General features: G+C 37.6%; 1 protein-coding gene and 1 pseudogene across 1 annotated transcript; both read left to right on the forward strand.

Annotated features, from left to right (window-relative positions):
- Window positions 1–332: 332 nt before the first annotated feature.
- Window positions 333–21483, forward strand: LOC145266460 (UPF0728 protein-like). The gene is made up of 4 exons (XM_080122141.1): window positions 333–466; window positions 3387–3491; window positions 7696–7815; window positions 21139–21483. Exons 2-4 carry the CDS (start codon window positions 3398–3400, stop codon window positions 21201–21203), a joined length of 279 nt encoding a protein of 92 aa, XP_079978267.1. The 5' UTR covers window positions 333–466; window positions 3387–3397; the 3' UTR covers window positions 21204–21483.
- Window positions 16515–16641, forward strand: LOC145266755 (U2 spliceosomal RNA; annotated as a pseudogene).
- Window positions 21484–24431: the final 2948 nt, after the last annotated feature.

Genomic DNA, 24431 nt, shown 5'->3' on the forward strand with positions numbered 1-24431 from the left:
AACAGAATAAAAGCTTTAAAATACGATAAAACTCATCCAAGTAGGTAGAAGAGCAACTTATTTTGCCTTTGGTAACATTTATTTGTTACATATTTGAATGTTTGACCCTTTTTTCGTTTACAGACTTCACTGCTACCCCGCTAAAAATGATAAAACCGGCATTGTCTAAAAAAAAAAAAAAGATTAAAGTAACCCCACCTGAGCAACACCATGCAGGTACGGCTAGTAAGTGATAAATAAAGTCATGTTAAGGAATAATTTTTTTTTTTTTTCTATAAAAATGTTTTGTGAAATTTTTGTAGGAATATCGCAAAGTAAGCTTTATACCTTCCTTTTTTTCTTTCTTTTTTTTTTTTAATTATTTTATTGTCGGCCATTCTGTTACCATAGCAACAAACCCAATTATTTACATTTCTTGGACAGAAATTTCGAAGCTAAGAAAATACTTTTGGCGACACAGTTACAGGTCAGCTCCTTTTATATTTAATAATATTTTCTTAATTAGAGATAGAGAGGGCTTGTCTTGTACAGATCAGTCTTTCCGATTCGGTGACGAGTTATGACAATAGCCGAATAATGGCAAATCAATGAAATACAGGCTCCCGAAACGGGGGGGGGGGGCAAAAAACAAAAACTTTCTGAATTATTAAATAAATTAATAAGTGTTTCTTTAAAGATTGGACAATAAAAGTAAAAGTAATAAAAATGCAAACCATTCATCGAAAAAAATCAGATTGGCACTTATAAACAAAAACGAAGAAAAACGTTTATCTTGTATCTAGTTGTCATGAAATTAAAATTTTATATCCCAAAACCCACAAAAATTAATCAATTAGTTTTTTTTTTTTTTATTTACGAAAAACAAATTTGTCATTTTTTACCGATAAGTGCAGACGAGGCTATGTTTACAAGAGAACATAGTAAGGGGAGGTAATCAATGATTTTTTGACAGTTTTCATGTGCATTAGGGTTGTCTGCCCTTGTTCGCCGATTAAATCTGTTTCCGATAATTTTGGTCGTTCTGTATTACCGATGAGTGCTCAGCATTCTGATACGATGCAAACTCTTTCGGCTCAAAGAGATTCAAATTTATTGTACTTGCTTGATAATTCCTATTGAAAATGAAAGAAAAACGGCGCTGTTGTCTTGTGCAGAGGGAGACAACCTTCGTTTACTAAAAGATTCGTTCATATTTTCATCTCATAATTTAGGACGCTCGATGGAACGATATTTTCTATTAAATCAAAACATAGAAAAAAACAAACTGATTTTTAACGTAACAAAATTGATAAGATTAATAATACAAAATGTAGTCTTTACGCGACTATTAAGAGAATCGTTTTTGTTTTCATATCACAATTTACGACGCTAAAACCAACAATATTTTCATTAGATGAAAACATTTAAAAAACAAGCAGTGGATAGAGACATTGAATCTCTACGGTTCCAGGTGAGCACCGTCTGAAGATAACTGTTGCAATCCTATCCAAAGCCGGCCAGAAGCTTAGTTGGCCCAAACGCGGTGAGACGACAACAACTATGGAAGGCAGTCACTGCTGAGGATGCAGTTAGGAGAGTCGGAGTTTCTATCCTGTCACAATAAACACCTGATGAAAGCCAGAGGAATAGTTGGCTGGAACGTCATGAAACAACAACTAAAAGTCCGCAATGAATAAATGAATAAATAATACTCATCTCAATAAATATTCTAATTAAATAATGTATTCCGTATAGTTTTCACTGGTCGCCATGTTTGTTTTCATATGCATGTATTCAATTTTTGTGCGTTTATACATCAATTCTGTAGATTCACTTGCACTTTTATACATTGATTCTATATACTCACTATTCAATAACTAGCTAACATATACTGACTCAACGGGTCATCTAGTATATATATACATATATATATATATATATATATATATATATATATATATATATATAAGGGATAGATGAGGCTCCTTAGCTGTGGCAAAGAAAACTCTCTTTGATGATGGTTACCATAACCGAACTGTTAACTGTAATCAGTTCAGAACTAACGAGGCATAGATGGCTTCTGATCTGTGTGAAGGCAACCTATCTAAAAGAAAGTAAACTTTGACTAAAAACCTGAGAGTCTAGTATGGACCAATCGCCTCATTCAATATGCCATTTGACCTTCTGTACTTCACTCAAAAAGTTACATGATGGGCAAGCTCGATTCCACTGTAAAGAAAGTCACACACAGGTACCTTTCATAATTTTCATTTTTTTTTTCCTGTGCATCCTTCATACATGAGAGAACAAAATATTAAAAATCTCTGAAGAATTGTCGCACTCAAACTATATAAATATCGCGTGTTCTTTAAATAACGTTTTTGTCTTTGATTCAACTTTCATGATTTTATCTGCTTTTTCTCTGTCTTAATATTTTTATAACAACTGTCACAGTGGATTTTAGCATTGTCTTTTAGACACAACCTCTTATTAGGGTCCATACTGCTACAGGTAAATGGTTAAAATTTGATTATTTAAACATAGTGCTTGACAAAAATGTATTAACATTAAATTTTAAGTAGCTCTGTAGTATTGGAAATGAGAAAGCTGGGGCATTGGGACATTCTTAGAAAGAAACTTTGCTCATGGAAATTCCAATTAGTATTAGGTACACAAAGGTAGAAAGAAAAATTACTTACGGTGATTGTAGTTAGACAAGTTTTTGCTTGGAATGTTTTTTTGGAAAGAATCAGAGATTGGAGCTCAGTCGAGCACTTACCATGAAATAACGATAAAGCATAGAAATATTATAACATCGTTTCTGTGAGAAAGGGGCTGTATGTAAGAGAAAAAGTCATCCCCCTTACTAGATTTTAAAGTTGATTTTGTACTCTGTGAAGACAAGAAAGAATGCTCTGACAGGCACCTCTCCATCTTAGGACGTATCTGACTCTTTTATACAAGTGTCAGATTATGCCCTGAACCAAGTACTTTTTTGAGAGGTACAATGATTCAACCATTTTTTTTTTAGTGACTTTAGCCTTTCAGGTCCGGAGTGAAGGTCAGGAGGTTTCTTCAACTGGAGCATTGCTGGTGAAATGGTAGAAGCTTCGTGTTGGAGGTATTAAAAGTAACAAGCCACCTTTTTCTCAATTACATCATGTGCTCCAGGTCGGAAGAGAGAACAACAGGGTAAATTAGTGATGAATTAATATTTATTATTCGATTTCTAAGTGTTTGTAGCGACTGATTGGATTTCAGAAAGAATTGTCAATTTTATTAATGATTTCATGAGTGGCATTTTTTAGGGTGGGGTGGGGCTCACCCTATTTTAATATTAGAGTAAAATGTGTACTGCATGACCGAAAGATAACATAATCAATTCTTTTTTGTTGTTTTGTTTCCAGGAAAGGCAATTATGCCAAAGAATGCTAATGTCTTCCTTCGTTACGGCCCTTACGAAAGCTGCTGGACTGTTGACTACAGAATTAACCGTCTTAAAGGTTTAATCCGTAAGGTTTTGCAATTATCTTCTCATATGGATGAGCAGTGAAAGTGAAAATAATTTTTTGTTATTAAATGAACAAACCTGATTGAAAAAAATCTACCAAAATTAAGAGAATTATCCAATCTTTTTCAGTCATTTTTAATTAATAAGTGAATGTTGTTATAAATAATTTTATTTAAAAAAGAATTCATACATTTTTAAGTCATTTAAATTACTTTGTGTTATTTCAATTTAAACGATCAAAGACACTATAGCTAAATATCGGTGATCACGTTTACAAGGAGATATAACACCCTGAAGGTGTGATTAGAAATGAAAAGTTTTAAGGCAATTCTCAACAAAAAATGGTACTTAAAAAATCAGAAATTTAAATAAATCTCTTCAGAACTTTCAATACTCGTTGCCTTACAAACAATTTTTTTCTAATAATTGTGAAATGAAGGTGGTAAAAACAGAATTAATGATATACTGTAATGAGGAAAGTTTGATTCCAACGATTCCAACGCAAAAAAAGTGATTGGCTTGAATAGGTACCCTCTTTCTTTTTCCAGTTCATGTGGATATGTTCTCCTTTTCATTTTAAAAAGTAAATAACGAGTATTCACATATTGTTACTAAAGCAGAATTTTGCTAATAAGAATATGCCCTGCTCTATTTAAACTCGAAATATAGCAAGCCTGTGTAAAATGAGAAACTCCAATAATAACGGTAAACTATACAGGCAAAAGCAAACAAAGAACATATGTGTCCTTGTGCAAGTTCTATCACATATTCATGCTAAAAAGAAGTCAGGCAAACAGAAGCAAATAGCCCCCCATTCACATGTACTAATGGAATAAAGTAGCCCCTCCCGCCACAGTGCCACACTTCTTAATACATACACATAATACATACACATAATACATATGCATATTCACAGTAACAAATATATAGACATACACATCCTTGGCCCCCTGTGTCTGCTTATTCACTGAACATTTTTCTCCCAAAACACAAGTTTGGTTAAACTTTCCCAAGTGAACATTTCATCACTAAAGATGAATATTCTATTAATATGTTTTATTTCATTATGTTTTGAGTTTTTATTTACAAAATTCTGTTCACTTGCTAGATGGTGACTTTTTTGACTGGCAGACTTTTTTTCTTTATTCTTTTTCACCACAAATAAGACCTATTGACACTGTTTATTCACATTACATTTAAACTTCTGCAGAGTAGTACAGTCAGTGAAGCAGGAGCAGTCCAATGAATCAATACTGAAGGAGTAGGATTTTGTTACTTGTTCGGTTAGTTGGAAGTGTGTCTGTCGAGTGTGTCTGCCACGAAAGTATTTGTAAAATAGACACAGTGATGCAACATTGTGGTGATGCAACAGAAATTGAAACTTGGCCGATAGTGTGGGACTTATTAGATTGAACACTCTTTTTGACCTTGACGTCTAAGGGTGAGAGGTTAATGGTAGATGAACCAACTCAGATGTAGCAACAATACTTCATGTATGGGTGAATGGTGCCTTTGTAGAAATATAGCATACTCTTTGATGTGAGTAATTTTCTAGCACATTAGAGGGGGAACATTTGCCTTGGCAACGTCTGTTCTGGATGATTAGTTTGGATTGAATAAGGATTCCTGCAAAGCAGAATTCTTTTTATCTGAAAATGACTTCCACAAGTTGCTTAGTTTTAGCGTAATTGTAGTCATGTCCCATGTCTGTTTTTGTTTTTTTATAATTTCTATTTTTTTGTTTTTTTATAATTTCTATTTTTTTGTTTTTTTATAATTTCTATTTTTTTGTTTTTTTATAATTTCTATTTTTTTGTTTTTTTATAATTTCTATTTTTTTGTTTTTTTATAATTTCTATTTTTTTGTTTTTTTATAATTTCTATTTTTTTGTTTTTTTTTATAATTTCTATTTTTTTGTTTTTTTATAATTTCTATTTTTTTGTTTTTTTATAATTTCTATTTTTTTGTTTTTTTATAATTTCTATTTTTTTGTTTGAAGACGATTTTGTATGGCATTTTTAACCTACAAATATCTAATTTAACCTACAAATATCTAATTTAACCTACAAATATCTAATTTAACCTACAAATATCTAATTTAAGCGCGATGAATTTTATTGATGGCACACTTTACATTGTATATAGATGCTTCTTTCATTTATTCATTTACAATGTTATCAATTATGGTCATATATTAACGTCATGTTTTAATTCAAAACGCGTTCGAAAAATAAAAATATCTTCACTTACTTTACTGCAATTGTTTGAGGTAAAATTGTCTCTTTTAGCCACACGTGTCATTCAAGTTGTTTAACTACAGTCTGTGATGTCAGCCGATAAACAATGTACGAAGGTCAGGGTTTTAAACTGTTTTTTTCAAGAGGCATATTTTTATTTTTGTTCCTATCCAGAGTGCCCCTATCCGGATTTCCCCCACCTTAAAAACAGACCTCGTGTCTAACTTGTGGGGGAGCAAGTAAATAGGAACCCTAGTCTATAATAATTTTCCCAAAAGGGAGATAACTTTAAATAGAGTCATAGTCAATCACCTCAGCAAAAATAACCTTCGTAGTTACATGCAATATGGTTTCCGTTCTGTTAGATCTACAGCAGATGTGCTAACAGTTATATCTCATAGGATTAGTGAATCTCTCAATGAAGGCTTCTTTTCTAGGGTAATTACTCTTGACATATCAAAGGCTTTTGATAGGGTATGGCATAAAGGTCTACTTCACAAGCTACAGTATAGCTCGAAATGTTTTCTCAATTATTAAATCGTTTCTCTCTGATAGGTTCATAAGTAGTGGTTGATGGGCAGAAATCAGAAGTTCACAGTATTAATGCTGAAGTTTCTCAAGGATCCATCCTGGGCCTAATTTTCTTCCTTATCTACACCAATGATCTCCCAAATCACATCCTTAGATTATTTGTAGACATTTATGCTGACAACACTACCATCTTTGGCAACACATCAAAGGCCATAAATGACCAAGTTGTCTGATTCTCTCTTCTCTGATCTTGAGCACATGATACAATGGGGAAAGAGGTGGCTGGTTACTTTTAATGCATCTAAAACCAAGCTTCATCAATGCTATGATCTCCATCTAGCATCAATTGAAATGAATGGCTCTCATCTTGGGGAGGCTCCATGTTTCGATAAGCTTCTGGGCTTAACCTTTATTACTGATCTGAAATGGAACACGTACATCAAATCTGTAGCCAAGGTCATTGGAAAAATGGTGGGATCCTTCTACCGCTCCATTAGATATCTCACTGTTGATGCAATTCTCTATCTATATAAAATCTAGGTATGTCTAAGGATGGAGTACTGTTGCCACATCTAGGCAGGAACTGCTAGAAGCAGCCTATCCTGCATTGACAGAGTTCAAAATAGACTTTATAGCTTAGTGGGGGATGCCCTTTCCTTTTTCCTGCAACCTCTTTCCCACAGAAGAGACATTGCGAGCCTGTCTCTGCTTTATTATTATTTTCATGGCAAGTGCTCGTCTGAGCTCCAAGCTATGGTTCCCCCTTACCAAACTTTCATGAAAACACTCATTTAGTTGAAACCACTGTCAATAATTTCCCCCACTCTTTATCTGTGCCTAAACCTGAACGTGGATCTCATAAACAAAGCTTCTTTCTTAGAACTGCATGCCTGTGGAACTCTATTCCATTTTCCTGTTTTCCAGCTGACTACAATTTGGTAGTCTTCAAGTCCAACATAAACAAATTCTTAATGAACCGTCCCCTTAAATAATCCAATACGCCAAATTTTCACTACTAACGATTACTATGATATTATCCCATTGACTATTGTACACTCAATAACCCTTATCCTCAAGTGGCCTTCGGATCTTGATAAGTGGTGTCTCCTATGTAAAAAAAAAAAAAAAAAAAACTTAGGACATCTTTACATTGGCATTATTTTATTTACTGTCTTTTACAGAGTAATTTTTCTTCATACTTATATATACAAATAAAAGTTTTCACGTTTATATATGCAAATAAAAGTTTTAACATTTATATATGCAAATAAAAGTTTTAACATTTATATATGCAAATAAAAGTTTTAACATTTATATATGCAAATAAAATATTTCTTTGCACTTATATGCAAATATAAGTATTTAAGAAGTTCTGAGTTCTGCATGAAATTTTATAATTGTTGCAACACTTCCAATGATTTTGAATTCATTTACAGAAATGCTGACGAAGAATGGCCACAAAGTGGAATTGCATCAGCTTCCATACATGAATGTTGTGGAGTTATGGGTAAAGGGTGAACGTGTGTTTACTTGTAAAATCACGGATCTGAATTTTGGTAAGTTTTCAACTTCTTTCTGTTTATTACTTTCCTACTCCTTTCATCCCACCCTCCGTCAAAAATTATAGAAAAAAATTATAGAAAAAAATTATGATTCGTAAGTGTTCACAATAATCTCTCCTTATAAAGTTAGGCTTTATTATATGTTTATATATTTGGTATATGCATGAGTCACATTAACCGATTATTATGAATTTTGGACATAAAAAACCCAGCACTTTTTCGCTTGTTTTATTTATTTTTATTTTTTTGAGAAAGAAAGAATTTCTCCTGAAATATCAGTACATTTTCGACTATCCCAGATTCTATTAATATTAAGTGAAAAAATTGCCGAAAAATAAATAGAAAATTTTTTGAAGAAAATTGTTTCATACATTGTCTCCACTTTTTTCTTTTGTTCATTTTCTTCTTTTTTTACCATTTTTTTGTTCATCTTCTTTTTAACGACTTCATTTTTTTTGTTCATCTTCTTTTTAACGACTTCATTTTTTTTTGTTCATCTTCTTTTTAAGAACTTCATTTTTTTTTGTTCATCTTCTTTTTAACGACTTCATTTTTTTTGTTCATCTTCTTTTTAACGACTTCATTTTTTTTTGTTCATCTTCTTTTTAACGACTTCATTTTTTTTGTTCATCTTCTTTTTTACCCTTTCATTTTTAGTCGTGTGCAAGCGACTCTATAAGTCATTCCGTCGGTCGGTCAGTCTGTCAGTCTGTCCGTAACATTTTTGTGCTTGGCCTTTTTGGTTAAGATCAAAGGTCTGTTGTTAATAGTTGCTGTTCTTAACTTTTTAAGTTTTTCTTGGCCTTTTGGCCAAGATCTGTTCTCCCAGTTATCCCATTTTTGATTTTTTTCAAAGGGCTCCGCCACTTCAAGGTGTCACTTTTGTCACTCTCGTGACGTACTAACTTTTGTTAGTGGGACCGACCTCCTTTTTGGGGAGTCAGGACCCTCTTTGCTCCCCCCAGGACTGACACCATTGTGTGGTAGTCTGGACCCGAAACCGATCCCTTCTTTACGAGTTTTCTGTTTTCGGGACCGACAACACTTTCTTTGGTGGACGCCACCTGATCGGGTTAGCTCTAGTTTGTTGGGTACTTCGTTTCCGCCTCTCCTCTGAGGTTGAAATGGTCTATTCTCTCCTCTCTTAATTGCCTGAGCAGCACTCTGACCTGCCAGGCCCCAAACTTTGTCTTCCTTCGCTGCTCTACCAGTGGATTGAGGAAATTGGGTTCACTTTCTCGCTTCCTTGGGGTTGTTTGTGGGTAGAGTGACGTGGGTAGGGCGGGTGTTTCGTTTCTGCTCCCCTTTCTGGGCAGAGATGTCTATCCTCTCTTTCTCTTAATTGCGAAGCGGCACTCTGACCCGCTAGTACACACTGTGTCTTCCTTCTCTGCTCTCCCCCTCACGGGGGATTCGAGCTGCTAACCCGACATCCCCGCAAGGGGAGGTCAAATCTCTCTTCTCTTCTGATCCCGCTCCCCCCCCCCATTTCCCCTATTTTTTCTTTTCTCCCTGCTGCGGCCAGTGAAACCACTCCACGATGCTGGGCAGAGGGGACATACCACCCCAGATGCACCACATTGCTCCCCTAGAAAGCTCCCTGATGAAGGGAGCAACTCCCAGTTACCCAGAAGAAGAGAAGAAAGGCACCAGCTGGTGAAAAACTAAGTCTGGACCCTGTTCCCCAAGAGGGTCACTTCCCGGCTAAGGGAGCAAAGGCAACGGCGGATGAGGAAACAAAGAACGTTTCAGGTGGACCACAGCTGGTGGCACCTCCTGCACCTCAATCCTCGTCAGCCGGATATGACCCCTCCACTCCTGCTCCCCACGAGGGCAACCATCCAGCAAAAGAGGAGGAGAAATCAAGGGACAAGGAGACAATGGACGTCACAGGCGGACCACAGCCAGTGGCACCCCCGGCTCCTCAGCCCACCACACCATCAACCAAATGTAGCACTCCAGCTCCCGAAGAGGACGACCCCTTCACGGAAAAAGGGGAAAATGATGAGGATGGAGTAGCTAGAAGGACTAAAGTGCTAATCAACGAAGCGATGGTGTCCTTAAAGACCCTCGGTGGAGTGACCAAAGATCTAACCTGCTTCAACGCTCCCCAAGAGACTAAGCCCCAACTAGCCATCCCTTCAGAAAAGGAGAAACCAAGTTTGAAATCCAGCAACATTCGGGTAACAAAAACTGCAGCAGAGGCAACCCTCGTCAGTGGTTGACCATAGCAGGTGGCACCCAGGAGTCAATAACCCTCTCCCAGGAAGAAGAAGAAAGAGACCCAGGAGGAAGGGACCGGCAGATTGGCAACACCTCACACTGATTGACCGGCTCTCATCCCATTAGGCAAACCACAAACCCCACGTCAGCAGAAGCAGCAACAGCAACATCCAAGCCAGACGACAGTGTCCTGGACCCGCATTGCCAGTAAGGAAGACACTGAATGGGGTCCACAAACCAAAATGTCCCCTCAGGAATACCGGGACCTCTTCGAGTCCACTTACAAGGACCTCACGAAAGGGAACATCATAAACCCCTTCCAGGCGCTGCAGAGGACCTTAAGAAGAGGATAGTGTCTTTCATCACCTTTCATCACAAAGAAAAGAGGCTTCACAGGAGTAGACAAGGACAACATGGTGGACCTCCTCCTGGATCTGAAGATCCCAGTCAAATACATATGCAGCAGGAGCTACGTCCTGCTCCCAAACCAAAGAGAGGCCGAAGAGACAGCTAATAGGACTAATCTGTGCTGGAAAAACATCAAACTCCAGCCAGAATACCTTAGTCAAACGGTCACTAATGTCGCCGTACTGAAGTCCCCTGTCTCCTGGGAGCAAAACAACTAGGAGTGGTCTTCAGCCAGTACGGGGACGTGGTGTCTGTGGCCCCAACAAGCAAGAAGAGGGATTTCCTGACTGGAGACTACAGACTTCAGATGTGCCTCGACAAAGCTGGTTTCAACCAAATACCAGCGACACTGAGGTGCGAGGAGGGGACAATGTCCGTCATAGTAGAGGGACGGAGACCGCACTGCTGGCACTGTCAGCAGAAGGGACACATGCCCAAGGATTGCCCCAAAAGAAATCCGACCAAAGCCCCTACAGCTGCCGACAAGCCTTGTGCCCCAGAGACGACAACCAAGCCAGTGGAACCATCCCCCAGCATTGGATGGGTCACAGTGATTCGAAAGGGGAAAACAAAGTCTCCCAATTCCAGCCAGCAAGCAGACGGAAAACAAGCACTGCAGCAACAGCAACAGCCGCTGCAGCCAATACCACCCAAGCAACCAGAACACAATGACCAGCAACCGCTGCAGCCAAAGATGTCACAACCGAAACAGTAGCAGCAGCAACCGCAGCAGAAGCAGCAGCAGAAGCATCATCAACAACAGCAAGAGAAGCAGAAAAAAACACTCCAGGAACAATGAACTGAATCGGGGACCAAGAGAAGGAAGGATTGCTCCTCAGAAGATAAGTTTGCCAACGAGAGGGAGGGAAAACAAATCCCTTCCACTCCCCGGTCCATTCGAGGAACAAAAAAGAAAGAAAAAAAGAGTTAAAAAGATGGAAGGGGAAGAAAAAGTGGACCCCATCTCCTGTGAGCATACATCATCCCAAACAACAACAACAACAACAACAACAACAAAACCCACCCCACCCCCCAAACCAGATGCCGCACCAACACCAAACACCGCACCAACCACCACACCAACACCCAACACAGCACCAACACCAGACACCACACATACCACACCAACACCTGACACTGCACCAATACCCACCCCCACATCAATGCAAACCGAACCAACACCCCAAAGAAATGAATGGGCACGGGAGAGGGAGGGATCACTCTGCCTCTCACGGACCAACTAAAAGACAAGAACTTTGTAAAATTGACCCTCTGACAGTGGCTACGGTCCTCTCACATCGTCAGAGGAAGACTTTAAAGCCACTGCTGGATTGCCAACAGATAGAGTGAAAAGATGTTAACATCCCCTCCAATTTCCCAGACGCCCCACTCCTAATAACTTTTGTTAGAACTTCAGGGGTTTACAAGAGCAACTTGTAGTCACTTCTGGAGGCAGCTGAAGGGGCCTCTCCGGGAATGGAACTTTTAAAAAAAAAAGTGATTCCTCCCTTGATGAACTATCAAAACAATGCAAGGAAAGGGTCCCAGCGTGGGTCCATCTGTCTCTCTACAGGGCCCTAAAATTGACCTTTCCCCTAGACGTTGGAGGCATTGTGAGAGAAAGCCAAGATCTGAAAAACCTGACCTCCTTGAGCATTGCATACAATGTCGGCATCCTCACACCGACCAATTTTGGAGCCAAGTGCGACACATTCTAAGGTAGATACCATGTCTTTAAATTTGGCCAGTTTGAATGCTAGAGGCTTGAGATCACCAGGCCAGGCGGTTCACCTCTGGCACGACCTCTTGTCCTTGGGAGTGGATGTTGCTGCGATCCAGGAGACACATTTTGTTTCTTCTGTGGACTGTCAGGTGCTGAACCGGGATTTCGAAGTTTTCTCGGCATAAGGCAGCCCGTGGGGGAAGGGAGTCTCCTTGCTAGTGAAACGAACTCTGTCCGCGACAGTCAATGTTGTTCCTAGAGATACGGTGGGCAGGCTGGTCGTGGCCGATGTTGCCATAAAAGATTCTGTGTTTCGGGTGGTCACGGTTCATGCGCCCAGCATCGCTCACGAGAGGGTTTCATTCTTCGATCAGCTTGACACATTTGTAGATAGTCGGAAGCAAGTAGTGCTAATGGGGGATTAGAACGCCATCTTAGACCCAGAGTTAGATAAGGTAGGAGGCGAAGCTAGAGGGTCGGAGAGATGTGAGCCCAGCCTGGCTGACCTGATGGCTAGATGCAATCTGGTCAACAGGTTTCGGGTCGAGCATCCAGGGCAGGAGATGTGGACATGGACCAATAGCGTTCCCTCCTATCTGAATACCTATTTGGACAGGATACTAGTTAGAAGAGGCGAAATAGATTTCCTATCTTGCCCCACGTTCACTTGGTTAGATCAGTCAGACCATAAACTAGTTATGGCCTGGCTGAAGCTCAGAAATAGGCCTAAGTTAGCTGGAAGTTAAACACCTTCTGGAGATACAAGACTTCTGAGACCAGTTAAGAGAATTAATTACAAAGGCACTAGTGGGAGCAGTTACCGGGTGTAAGTGGTGGTTAGGTCTAAAAGCCAACATTAGAAGCTTCTCCGTCAAGTATGCCCAACGCCTCGCACTAGATGAGGCCAAGACGAAGAAGCAGCTAGAGCAGAAACTAGCCCGGGCTACGGGGGAGGGTGATAGGGTTAGTCAGGAACTAGCTAGGCAGGACCTTCTACTTGAGACTAGCGAGTGCTACGAAGGTCAAGTAGTCAGAGCTAAGCTTAGAAAGATAGGCAATGAAGCAGTCAACTCTGACACTGTCGCGCGTCATGTGATTTCTAGGCGTGGCTCGGACAAATACATTGCAAAAGTGAGACATCCTGATGGACGCACCCTTGAATCGACTCGGGAGATCTGTGAGCGGTTTCGAGAAGCGTTTTACGCAGCAGCCCGATCTTCCGGTCCTTCAGTCTAGCGACTATTTGGCCAACTCTTGACGCGGCTAGAGCGGCTAGTTGCGAGGGCCGGGTGATGGAGCGGGAGGTCTTTACTGCGCCAAAGCAGGTCAGCTGTGACAGATCACCAGGACCCAATGGTCTTCCATACGAACTGTATTTGAGGCTGTCGCCTATGTTTCTGCCTCTTCTGACGGCTATGTTCAACCATTGGTTTGCTCAGGGATCCATCCCAGGGCAGGTAACCAAGGGAGTGATCACATTGCTGAGGAAAGGTGATGGGCATGGTGGGGAAGAGTTAGACGACTACAGGCCCATAACTCTGCTTAACACAGAGTTGAAGATTTTGGCCGAGGTCCTGTCGAATTAGCTGCATGTTGTTATTGAAGAGTTGATTGAACCGGAACAGAACTACGCTGTGAAGGGGAGATCGATTCAGAACAACTTGCACCTGATCCGTGCTATCCTAGAGGGGGGAATAGATGACGACACGGAAGCTGTGCTGATCAACTTAGATTAGTTCAAAGCATTCGATAGGGTCGACCATCGTTTCTGGCATCTGTCTTAGAGGCCGCCAGTTTTAAACCGGACTTCTGCAAGTGGATCTCCATGATGTATCGACAGCCCATGGCTGTCGATGCATCACGGAAGTCAACGGAAAACACTCGAAACCCTTTGTTATCTCTCGGTTGGTTCATCAGGGTTTTCCACTGTTGCCCCTTCTTTACGTCCTGGCCTTGGAGCCTCCGCTCCGCAAGCTGAGACATGGGGAGGCAAATTCGGCCCTGCGTAGAATGGCTCTACCTGGCGACTCAGCTGCCAAGGTATCCGTGTTCGTCGATGATGTCACAGTCTTTGCGTCGGGCTTCAGAGACATCAAGATCATGTCGGAGGCGCTTGCACAGTACGAAAGAATCATGGGGGCCAAGATAAACCACAGCAAGTCGGTCGGACTGCGGTTGGGTGCCTGGAGTGGCAACGCAAGCCTCCCGGCGCCCTTCAGCTAGACGGATAGCCCGGTTCAGATCCTTGGCGTGTGATTTGGACCGGGTCTCCAGCTTGATAAGAATTGGGCGGAGGTACGGTCAAAGGTGGCAGCTGCAGTCAATGCGTGGCTTCCTAGGAAACTTTCCTTAAAGGGTAGAGCTAAGGCGTGCGCCACATATGTCTTCCCTCTTATCCTTTACTGACTGCCGTACTTCCTCTGCCTGCACAACACCTAACAGCTCTCATTGAACTGTTGTCCTCGCTTCTTTGGGACAGAGAAAGACACTGGGTGAGCAGACAGGTCTGTATTAAACGTCCGTGTGATGGAGGTTGGGGAATGCCAGACTTGAGGTGTCATCGAGATGCTGAGAGGCTGGCCTTCCTTAGCCACTACCCTCAAGACGATCAACCGTGGCACCTCGCGATCACTGCTGCCTTTCCTGACCTCATTCTCGACCCCGCTATCGAGTCGTCGCAGGCTGCAGGGAGATTCAGCTTTCCTGAAAGAGTGCCGGACCACGCTAAAACGACTACCAGGGTCCAGCGACCTTGTGATTGCCACCCATAGGGAACTTCTCAGGGATCTAGTGAGGGGGGCGGCCGACGACTCGCTATGCACACGTTTGGGTTGGCAGCAGAGTGAGATCTGCTCTGTGTGGAGCTGGGCGCCAGGTTCGAGTCATCTGAACAATTCAGAGTTCTTTCTGACCTGGCGATTGGCCTGAAACGCGCTTCCCCTCAACAATATACAATGCAGTTCTGGTTTCCTGGATTCACCGGCCTGTTCCCATTGCGGGACGACGGCCGCAGAAACAACTGATCACGCATTTTTCGATTGCCGCGAATTCCGCCAGTACTGGTCGTATGTTAGCGAGGTGACAGCTCGCATCGACCCTGCGCATCCTCGCCCGATTACTATATCCAACGTAGTGGACAACATGAGGCTGCCGTGGGACCGGGAGAGACAAATGGTCTACATCGCAATCCTGGTCGTGGCGAGAATGGTGATTTGGACATCGAGACTGTAAGATGGCCGGGGGGTACTGCCTTTTTCTGATCAGGATCTGATCGTTTTCTTTTAACACCAACTACGACAGAAGAAGGCTGCATCGCGTGGCTTTTGAAAGAAAATGGATACAGTTAGCAAGTCTGTGTGTACGAAGAGGGGCCAAATTTGAATACATGTTCCCCGCCTAGGTGTGGAGCACTTGGTTCTAGGGTTTCTGTCGGACCCCCGCCTCTTTCCAATTCTACTTCCTTCAGCCTCTTAGCCAGCCGAATAAATCTTGTTTCCCTTATTAGAAAGCCTCCAAGACCCCCAACCTCCAAAAACAACAATTTTTTCTTTTGCCCCCCCCTCCTCTCGAAATTCAACCCAGTTTGGAGGAAATCAAACCAAACACTAACACCCCCCCCGCCCTTACCATCAAATTTTTCTTTTCTCCCCTACTTAGGACACAACCCCTACCCCCTCCACTTAGAGGCTGCTTGCGAAACCCTGATTCCTTTACAAACCAGAGTGAAACATGTGGTCTAGCATTTCAGATAGGTTTGGGAGAGCCTTCCTAACCGGGGGGGGGGGGTTCCCCCCATGTCCCTCGACACAAATGAAATTTTATTAATATTGTTATCTTTTTTGTATTTTTTGATAAAAAATTTTTTTTTTAAATTAGGTTAAAGTAGAAAGACCCCCCCCCCTCCCACCACACAAACATAAATACAAGCTTAAAAGAGTAACCATGAGTAAAGATGCTGGCCGAGAGAAAAATCAATAAAAATTTCCAATGGAGACGAGATGGATCAACCAACCTCACCATCTCCTCCCCCCCTTCTTTTTGAGTTGGCCTTGTGCCTAAGTTTTTTGTTCATTTTCCCTAATGTATTTTTTTTTTCATGTGAATAAAAAATTTAATATCTCAAAGTGTAGCATCTGTTCCGGCAGATACTGCAAGCAAAGACCATATGTGGGGGACACCCCACATATAAGACCTTGGTCAATGTAAGGGCAACCCTTCATACCAATTGTCACTATCCAGCTTCCCTACTCCCCGGGGAGTTGGTCCCCATTTCTCCTTTCACTCCTCACATTAAAAATCGGCCTTGTGCCTAATTTGCTCAGTAGGGGAGCAAATAAATACCCTTTTCTTGGCCTTTTGGCCAAGATCAAAGTGTAGTATCTGTTCTTACTATATGCTGTACTTATTGTGATGTAAAGTGGGGGATCACTTTTCTCAATTAATTTTATGTAAAATGATCACCCATTTTGCAACCAGTCAGTCTCAAAGCCATTAAAGTCATTCTCCATATCATTCAAGTTGTTTTTGAAGATTTCCAATTATTTAAGCATTCAAGTGATTCTTAAGGTCATTCAATTCATCCTTAAGTTCATTAAAAAATTCCAAGTCATTTACTTTTTATTTATTTAAATTTAAGTAATTTCAGCCCATTTTTCTGTCATTTTAATTTATCTTTAAGAATTTCATGTCAATCCTACATTCACGCATTCATTCATTACACGAGAGCATGCGACTAATGGCTATCGGCCTTGTTTTTGTTCATCTTCTTTTTTACCCCTTCATTTTTTTGTTCATCTTCTTTTTGACGATTTCATTTTTTTTTTGTTCATGTTTTTTACCCTTCCATTTTTGTTCATCTTCTTTTTAACGACATAATTTTTTTGTTCATCTTTTTTTTTACCCTTCCATTTTTTTTGTTAATCTTCTTTTTTACCCCTCCATTTTTTTGTTCATCTTTTTTACCCCTCCATTTTTTTGTTCATCTTTTTTTTACCCCTCCATTTTTTTGTTCATCTTCTTTTTACACCTCCATTTTTTTGTTCATCTTCTTTTTACACCTCCATTTTTTTGTTCATCTTCTTTTTTACGCGTCCATTTTTTGTTCATCTTCTTTTTTAACCTTCCATTTTTTGTTCATCTTCTTTTTTACCCTTCCATTTTTTTGTTCATCTTCTTTTTTACCCTTCCATTTTTTGTTCATCTTTTTTACCCTTCCATTTTTTTGTTCATCTTCTTTTTTACCCTTCCATTTTTTTGTTCATCTTCTTTTTTACCCTTCCATTTTTTTGTTCATCTTCTTTTTTACCCTTCCATTTTTTTGTTCATCTTCTTTTTTACCCTTCCATTTTTTTTTTCATCTTCTTTTTTACCCTTCCATTTTTTTGTTCATCTTCTTTTTTACCCTTCCATTTTTTGTTCATCTTCTTTTTTACGCGTCCATTTTTTTGTTCATCTCCTTTTTTACCCTTCCATTTTTTGTTCATCTTTTTTACCCCTCCATTTTTTTGTTCATTTTCTTTTTTACCCCTCCATTTTTTGTTCATCTTCTTTTTTACCCTTCCATTTTTTTGTTCATCTTCTTTTTTACCCTTCCATTTTTTTGTTCATCTTCTTTTTTACCCTTCCATTTTTTGTTCATCTTCTTTTTTACACCTCCATTTTTTGTTCATCTTTTTTACCCCTCCATTTTTTTTTCATCTTCTTTTTACCCCTTAATTTTTTGTTCATCTTCTTTTTCATCCTTTCATTTTTTGTTCATCTTCTTTTTTACCCTTCCACATTTTTTTCATCTTCTTTTTTACCCTTCCATTTTTTTGTTCATCTTCTTTTTTACCCCTCCATTTTTTGTTCATCTTCTTTTTTACCCTTCCATTTTTTTGTTCATCTTCTTTTTTACCCTTCCATTTTTTGTTCATCTTCTTTTTTACCCTTCCATTTTTTGTTTATCTTCTTTTTTACCCTTCCATTTTTTGTTCATCTTTTTTACCCTTCCATTTTTTTTCATCTTCTTTTTACCCTTCCATTTTTTTGTTCATCTTCTTTTTTACACCTCCATTTTTTGTTCATCTTTTTTACCCCTCCATTTTTTTTTCATCTTCTTTTTTACCCTTCCATTTTTTTGTTCATCTTCTTTTTTACCCTTCCATTTTTTTTTTCATCTTCTTTTTACCCTTCCATTTTTTTTTCATTTTCTTTTTACCCTTCCATTTTTTTTTATTCATCTTTTTACCCTTCCATTTTTTTTTTTCATCTTCTTTTTTACCCTTCCATTTTTTTTTTCATCTTCTTTTTACCCTTCCATTTTTTTTTTTCATCTTCTTTTTACCCTTCCATTTTTTTTTTCATCTTCTTTTTACCCTTCCATTTTTTTTTCATCTTCTTTTTACCCTTCCATTTTTTTTTTCATCTTCTTTTTACCCTTCCATTTTTTTTTCATCTTCTTTTTTACCCTTCCATTTTTTTTTCATCTTCTTTTTTACCCTTCCATTTTTTTTTTCATCTTCTTTTTACCCTTCCATTTTTTGTTCATCTTCTTTTTTACCCTTCCATTTTTTTTTTCATCTTCTTTTTACCCTTCCATTTTTTTTTCATCTTCTTTTTACCCTTCCATTTTTTTGTTCATCTTCTTTTTAACGACATAATTTATTTGTTCATCTTTTTTTTTTACCCCTCCATTTTTTTGTTCATCTTTTTTACCCCTCCATTTTTTTGTTCATCTTTTTTACCACTCCATTTTTTTGTTCATCTTCTTTTTACCCCTCCATTCTTTTTTCATCTTTTTAACGATTTCATTTTTTTGTTCATCTTCTTTTTACACCTCCATTTTTTTGTTCATCTTCTTTTTACCCTTCTATTTTTTTGTTCATCTTCTTTTTTATCCTTCCATTTTTTTGTTCATCTTCTTTTTTATCCTTCCATTTTTTTGTTCATCTTCTTTTTTACCCTTCCATTTTTTGTTCATCTTTTTTACCCCTCCATTTTTTTGTTCATCTTCTTTTTTACCCTTCCATTTTTTTGTTTATCTTCTTTTTTACCCCTCCATTTTTTGTTCATCTTCTTTTTTACCCTTCCACATTTTTTTCATCTTCTTTTTTACCCTTCCATTTTTTTATTATCTTCTTTTTTACCCCTCAATTTTTTTGTTCATCTTCTTTTTTACCCTTCCATTTTTTGTTCATCTTTTTTACCCCTCAATTTTTTTGTTCATCTTCTTTTTTACACTTCCATTTTTTGTTCATCTTTTTTACCCCTCAATTTTTTTGTTCATCTTCTTTTTTACCCTTCCATTTTTTTGTTCATCTTCTTTTTTACCCTTCCATTTTTTGTTCATCTTCTTTTTTACCCTTCCATATTTTATTCATCTTCTTTTTTACCCTTCCATTTTTTGTTCATCTTTTTTACCCTTCCATTTTTTTGTTCATCTTCTTTTTTACCCCTTAATTTATTTGTTCATCTTCTTTTTTACACTTCCATTTTTTTACCCTCTTTTTACTCCTCAATTTTTGTTTTGTTCATCTTCTTTTTTACCCCTCAATCTTTTTGTTCATCTTCTTTTTTACCCCTTAATTTATTTTGTTCATCTTTTTTACCTTCCATTTTTTTACCCTCTTTTTACTCCTCAATTTTTTTTTGTTCATCTTCTTTTTTACCCCTTAATTTATTTTGTTCATCTTCTTTACCCTTCCATTTTTTTAACCCTCTTTTTACTCCTCAATTTTTTTTGTTCATCTTCTTTTTTACCCTTCCATTTTTTTTATCCTCTTTTTGCTCCTCAATTTTTTTTCATCTTCTTTTTTACCCCTTAATTTTTTGTTCATCTTCTTTTTCATCCTTCCATTTTTTTGTTCATCTTCTTTTTTACCCTTCCATCTTTTTGTTCATCTATTTTACTCTTCCATTTTTTTTGTTCATCTTCTTTTTTACCCTTCCATGTTTTTGTTCATCTTCTTTTTTACCCTTCCATTTTTCGTTCATCTTCTTTTTTACCCCTTAATTTTTTTGGATCATCTTCTTTTTTTTTACCCTTAATTTTTTTGTTCATCTTTTTACCCTTCCATTTTTTGATTATCTTCTTTTTTACCACTTAATTTGTTTTCATCATTTTTACCCTTCCATTTTATTTGTTCATCTTTTTTACCCCTTAATTTTTTTGATCATCTTCTTTTTTTTCACCTCCATTGTTTTGTTTATCTTCTTTTTTACCCTTCCATTTTTTGTTCATCTTCTTTTTTACCTCTTAATTTTTTTTGATCATCTTCTTTTTTACCCTTTCATTTTTTTTTATTCATCTTTTTACCCTTCCATTTTTTTGTTCATCTTCTTTTTTTCACCTCCATTTTTTTGTTTATCTTCTTTAATTTTATCCCTTAATTTTTTTAATCATCGTCATCATTTTTTTTCCTTTGTGTTGCTTAACTCATATATTTAAAAAAAAATTTGCCTTCCTAAAATCATATATTTAAATTATTTATTTATTTATTTATCGGAAATGTCATTCTGTCAAACGCTGATGGAGGAGGCGAACCTGAAAGTCACCTCCCAAGTAAGAAAAATGTAGCCTTTATATACTGCTGACTCAGTTGCTGCTGATATGCTTTAAAGAAATATGATTGGTACAGATGTTTCTGTATGGCTTTAAATCGTGGGCATAAATCGTGGACAGAAAGAATAAAATGTATCTGTTTTTGTCATGTTTTTAATCTATGATCAAAGTAGAAGCATCTGCTTTTGTTAGGAGTGCCAAATCGTAAACAAGGGGGTGGAGTCACATCTCACCGTGGGCTTTCTTGGCAATTTTAGAGATGAACTAACTTACTCACCTACTCTAATATTTAATAATTGTTATCGTCACTTACAAGCTATTTCGATGTTGTTGTCCTTAAAAAGTAACAAGTTTATATGCGTAGATTTTTACTTAACTACAACCTTTGCAATATGTAATAAACCCATCTTTTTTTTTGCAGGAGGCGATGGGGAATTAGATGAGTTGTGTCATGAAGCTGTAGAGAAAGTTCAAAATGCTTTCTGATCTCAGCAAGATGAAGAGTTCTTCAAACGCATCTAACAATTTATTTCACAAATCAAGAGTTCAAATCCTGTGGACGTTTTGGCAGAAAACAGAACTGAACAGAATTTGGCCCAAAGAAAAGTTAAACATAATCTAAAATAATCGATTTTACACATATCGATATGTGAATGTACTGAAAGCTTATAAGTATAATCCATCTAAAACTAAAATGTATTGTGGTGGATTTTATTTCGTAATAAAATCATGGTGCTAACTGATCCGCACTATTTTTTAAATCGTATTTCCAAGTTTAAAGTTTTATGATATGTTTTTTTATTCAATTGTAAGATTAAATACAGAATAGGTACAAAACACCTTCCCCTCCCCATATTAAGAATGGTTTGTTAAATAATAACGTTATTATTTCAGCACGGATCAATAAGTGCATGAGTATTAAAATTATTTTCTTTAATAGGATTTATAAAAAGTTTCTTTTAGTACATTTTTGATTCCATATTTATTTTACAAGAGACTTTCTCAATCAGCAAAAGTCATGGTTAATAATACTGTACCTGAGAGCTTATCATTCAAACTCCTTGGCTTAACATTTACAGACAACACAAATTGAAACATATTTTGAGGACATTGCTAAGGCTGCTACAAAAAAACGTGTGCTCCCTCTAATGTGATAGAAAATATCTCTACAAAGCCACCAAACAAATTTCCAATCTAATGGATCCCACACTATCAGCCAAGCTTCAATCTCTATCCCATCGTCGCAATGTTGCATCCCTGCACCTGTTTTACCAGTACTTTAATGGAATGTTCCCTGATGAACTCAAAGCACTCGGCATACATACTCCCAACTAACCTGAAAAGCAACAAAATTCCACTGCTTCACTGACAAGGTCCCTAGACACCGAAAAGCCTTCTACTCTAATCAGTTTCTTCCCACAGACTGCTAGACTTTGAAATTCCCTCCCTGTTTCTTTCTTTTCTGACTGTACTAAGATGCAGAAGTTTAAATGTAATGCAAATAGACATCTTGCAATTCAACTCCACACGTAATCCTCTGTAGATATGATCCCAATTAGTAGCCCCTCCTATCCAAGTGGCAATACGCTTTCTTTGTGGGGGAGTAAAAATATACTATTAAATAAAAAAAGAAAACCATAATCTGTATGTCACGTAGATGCGAGAAACACAAAGAGATATTAATGCACTTCTTTTCTGTTATACATTAAAAAAAAAAAAAAATTGATAACTGCGTTTTGAAAGAAACTTCACATATCTGCCTTATTAGAACATTTACTTTTGGGTTCTTATCAACATTCTTTTGGTCTATAAATTGCATTCGTTTTTGTGACTGAAGAGTCAGGATTTGTATTCCCCCAGTTGCTTGCAGTACAAGATTAATAAAGCCGCAGTTGTTGTTGTAATTGCCAAATGCCTTATGTCTTCAGGGTTCTCACATTCAAGAAAAAAATCTTGTCTAATATTTTGATGATTTAGAAAATATCTTGATCAAAATTTGGTGTAACATTACCAATGGGTTTGTATAATGTTGCAGAGCGTCGTTGTTGTGTTAGTAGTGTTAGTTACTTCAAGGTTTAGTAGCATGCAACACACACACACATTTGTGTGCATGTATGGGTTAATATAATAAAAAAAAAACAAAGAACAAACTAAGTAGAACAAGAAAATTAACATAGAGTCATGTTTCTTTTGATTCGATATTTTATTTTAGTGATGAAGCTTATCATAAAATATGATGCAACAAAAATCAGATTAAATATACAAAATATACGAACCCCCTTGACACACTTACTACTTAATATTTCCCCAATAGTTTTCAACACATCCATATTTACTACTAGCCTCGTTTTCACTTCTTATTACCATTTCTAACATTTTGTATATTTAAGCTGACTCTGTTCAATAAATGCTTCTTTTATGACAAAGTTTTGTAACTGAAACGAAGTATGAAATCAACAGATGCATTCAATGAAAACTTTTTATTCTATTTATTCTGTCCTTTGTTTCTTATTCCTATCTACGATAGGATATACATTTTTAGATATAATATTTAAATAAATAATGCAAATATTCATTAAACCAAAAAAAAAAATTTATTCAAATTACATAACTCCATTTCTGCTATACACACAGTAAGAATGATATAATTAAAGAACTATTTAAAACATCTTCTTCTATATATATAAAAGCCAAACGTCTGTGTGTATGTATGTATGTTTGTTTGTAACGCTAAAACTATTGAAAGACGGAACCAAACTTGACAAATTTGGTATCATATCGAAGCCCCATCACCTGAATGACAAATATCGAAATTTCACGTCAAACGGACCACTAGAAGTTGGTCAACTGATCAGTTATCTTCGAGGGGCCCCCCCAAAAAAAACCTGTCATTATCTATATATATAAAAGACAAATGTTTGTTTGTAACGCTAAAACTTGAGATGAAAGATTCCTCTCCCCTAAGAATAAAACATATGTTCAATATCTGCTTTTGTTTTTTCATTGTTTATACGGTCCCGAGCAACGCCGGGTAGCCCTGTTAGTCTGTTATATAAATCTCACCTGTCTGTTAGTATGTATGTATGTATGTATGTATGTATGTATGTATGTCTCACTAAAACTTCTAACAGACGTGTCGGGACATGATAAAATTGGTATCGTTTTAAAGCTCGGTCCCTCGGACGACAAATATTGAAAAATTGGCCAAAAACATTAATTCCTTCACTCTCAACTGGACTGTTTATTACAAGGAGGGGTCGCTTTTTTTCGTCAACATTTTTGCAAAGTCATCATTGGATTGACTACTCTTAATTCAAACACTCGTGACTTCCGGTTTTGCAATGGATGCATCAGCTAAGATGTTAGTTTTTTTTCACCTTCTTTTCCTCCTTCACATTGCGGGTTTGAGCTTGCTTGCTTACTACCACTTTTTTTTAACACCTCTGTTCACCCTTGGGGTTTCTGGGCAACGCCGAGTACACCCGCTAGTATTAAAATAGAAGTCAATTGTTTATGTGAAGATTTTGTAAATAAGGATTAATAATTTGTATTATTTTTTATTCAGATGATTACTCCTATTTTGGTTGATATTTTCATGCTTTGGTTAATGTGACCTTTAACCGTCATTAGGTGCATTGTTTTTAACTTGGTAATCTTCATGTTGAACTTAGGAACTTACACGGAATTTTGAACGAACCATCTATTTTATCTGCA

This window comes from Euprymna scolopes, chromosome 41 (assembly GCF_053919585.1).
Source record: "Euprymna scolopes isolate OS-2025 chromosome 41, ASM5391958v1, whole genome shotgun sequence".
NCBI lineage: Eukaryota > Metazoa > Mollusca > Cephalopoda > Sepiida > Sepiolidae > Euprymna > Euprymna scolopes.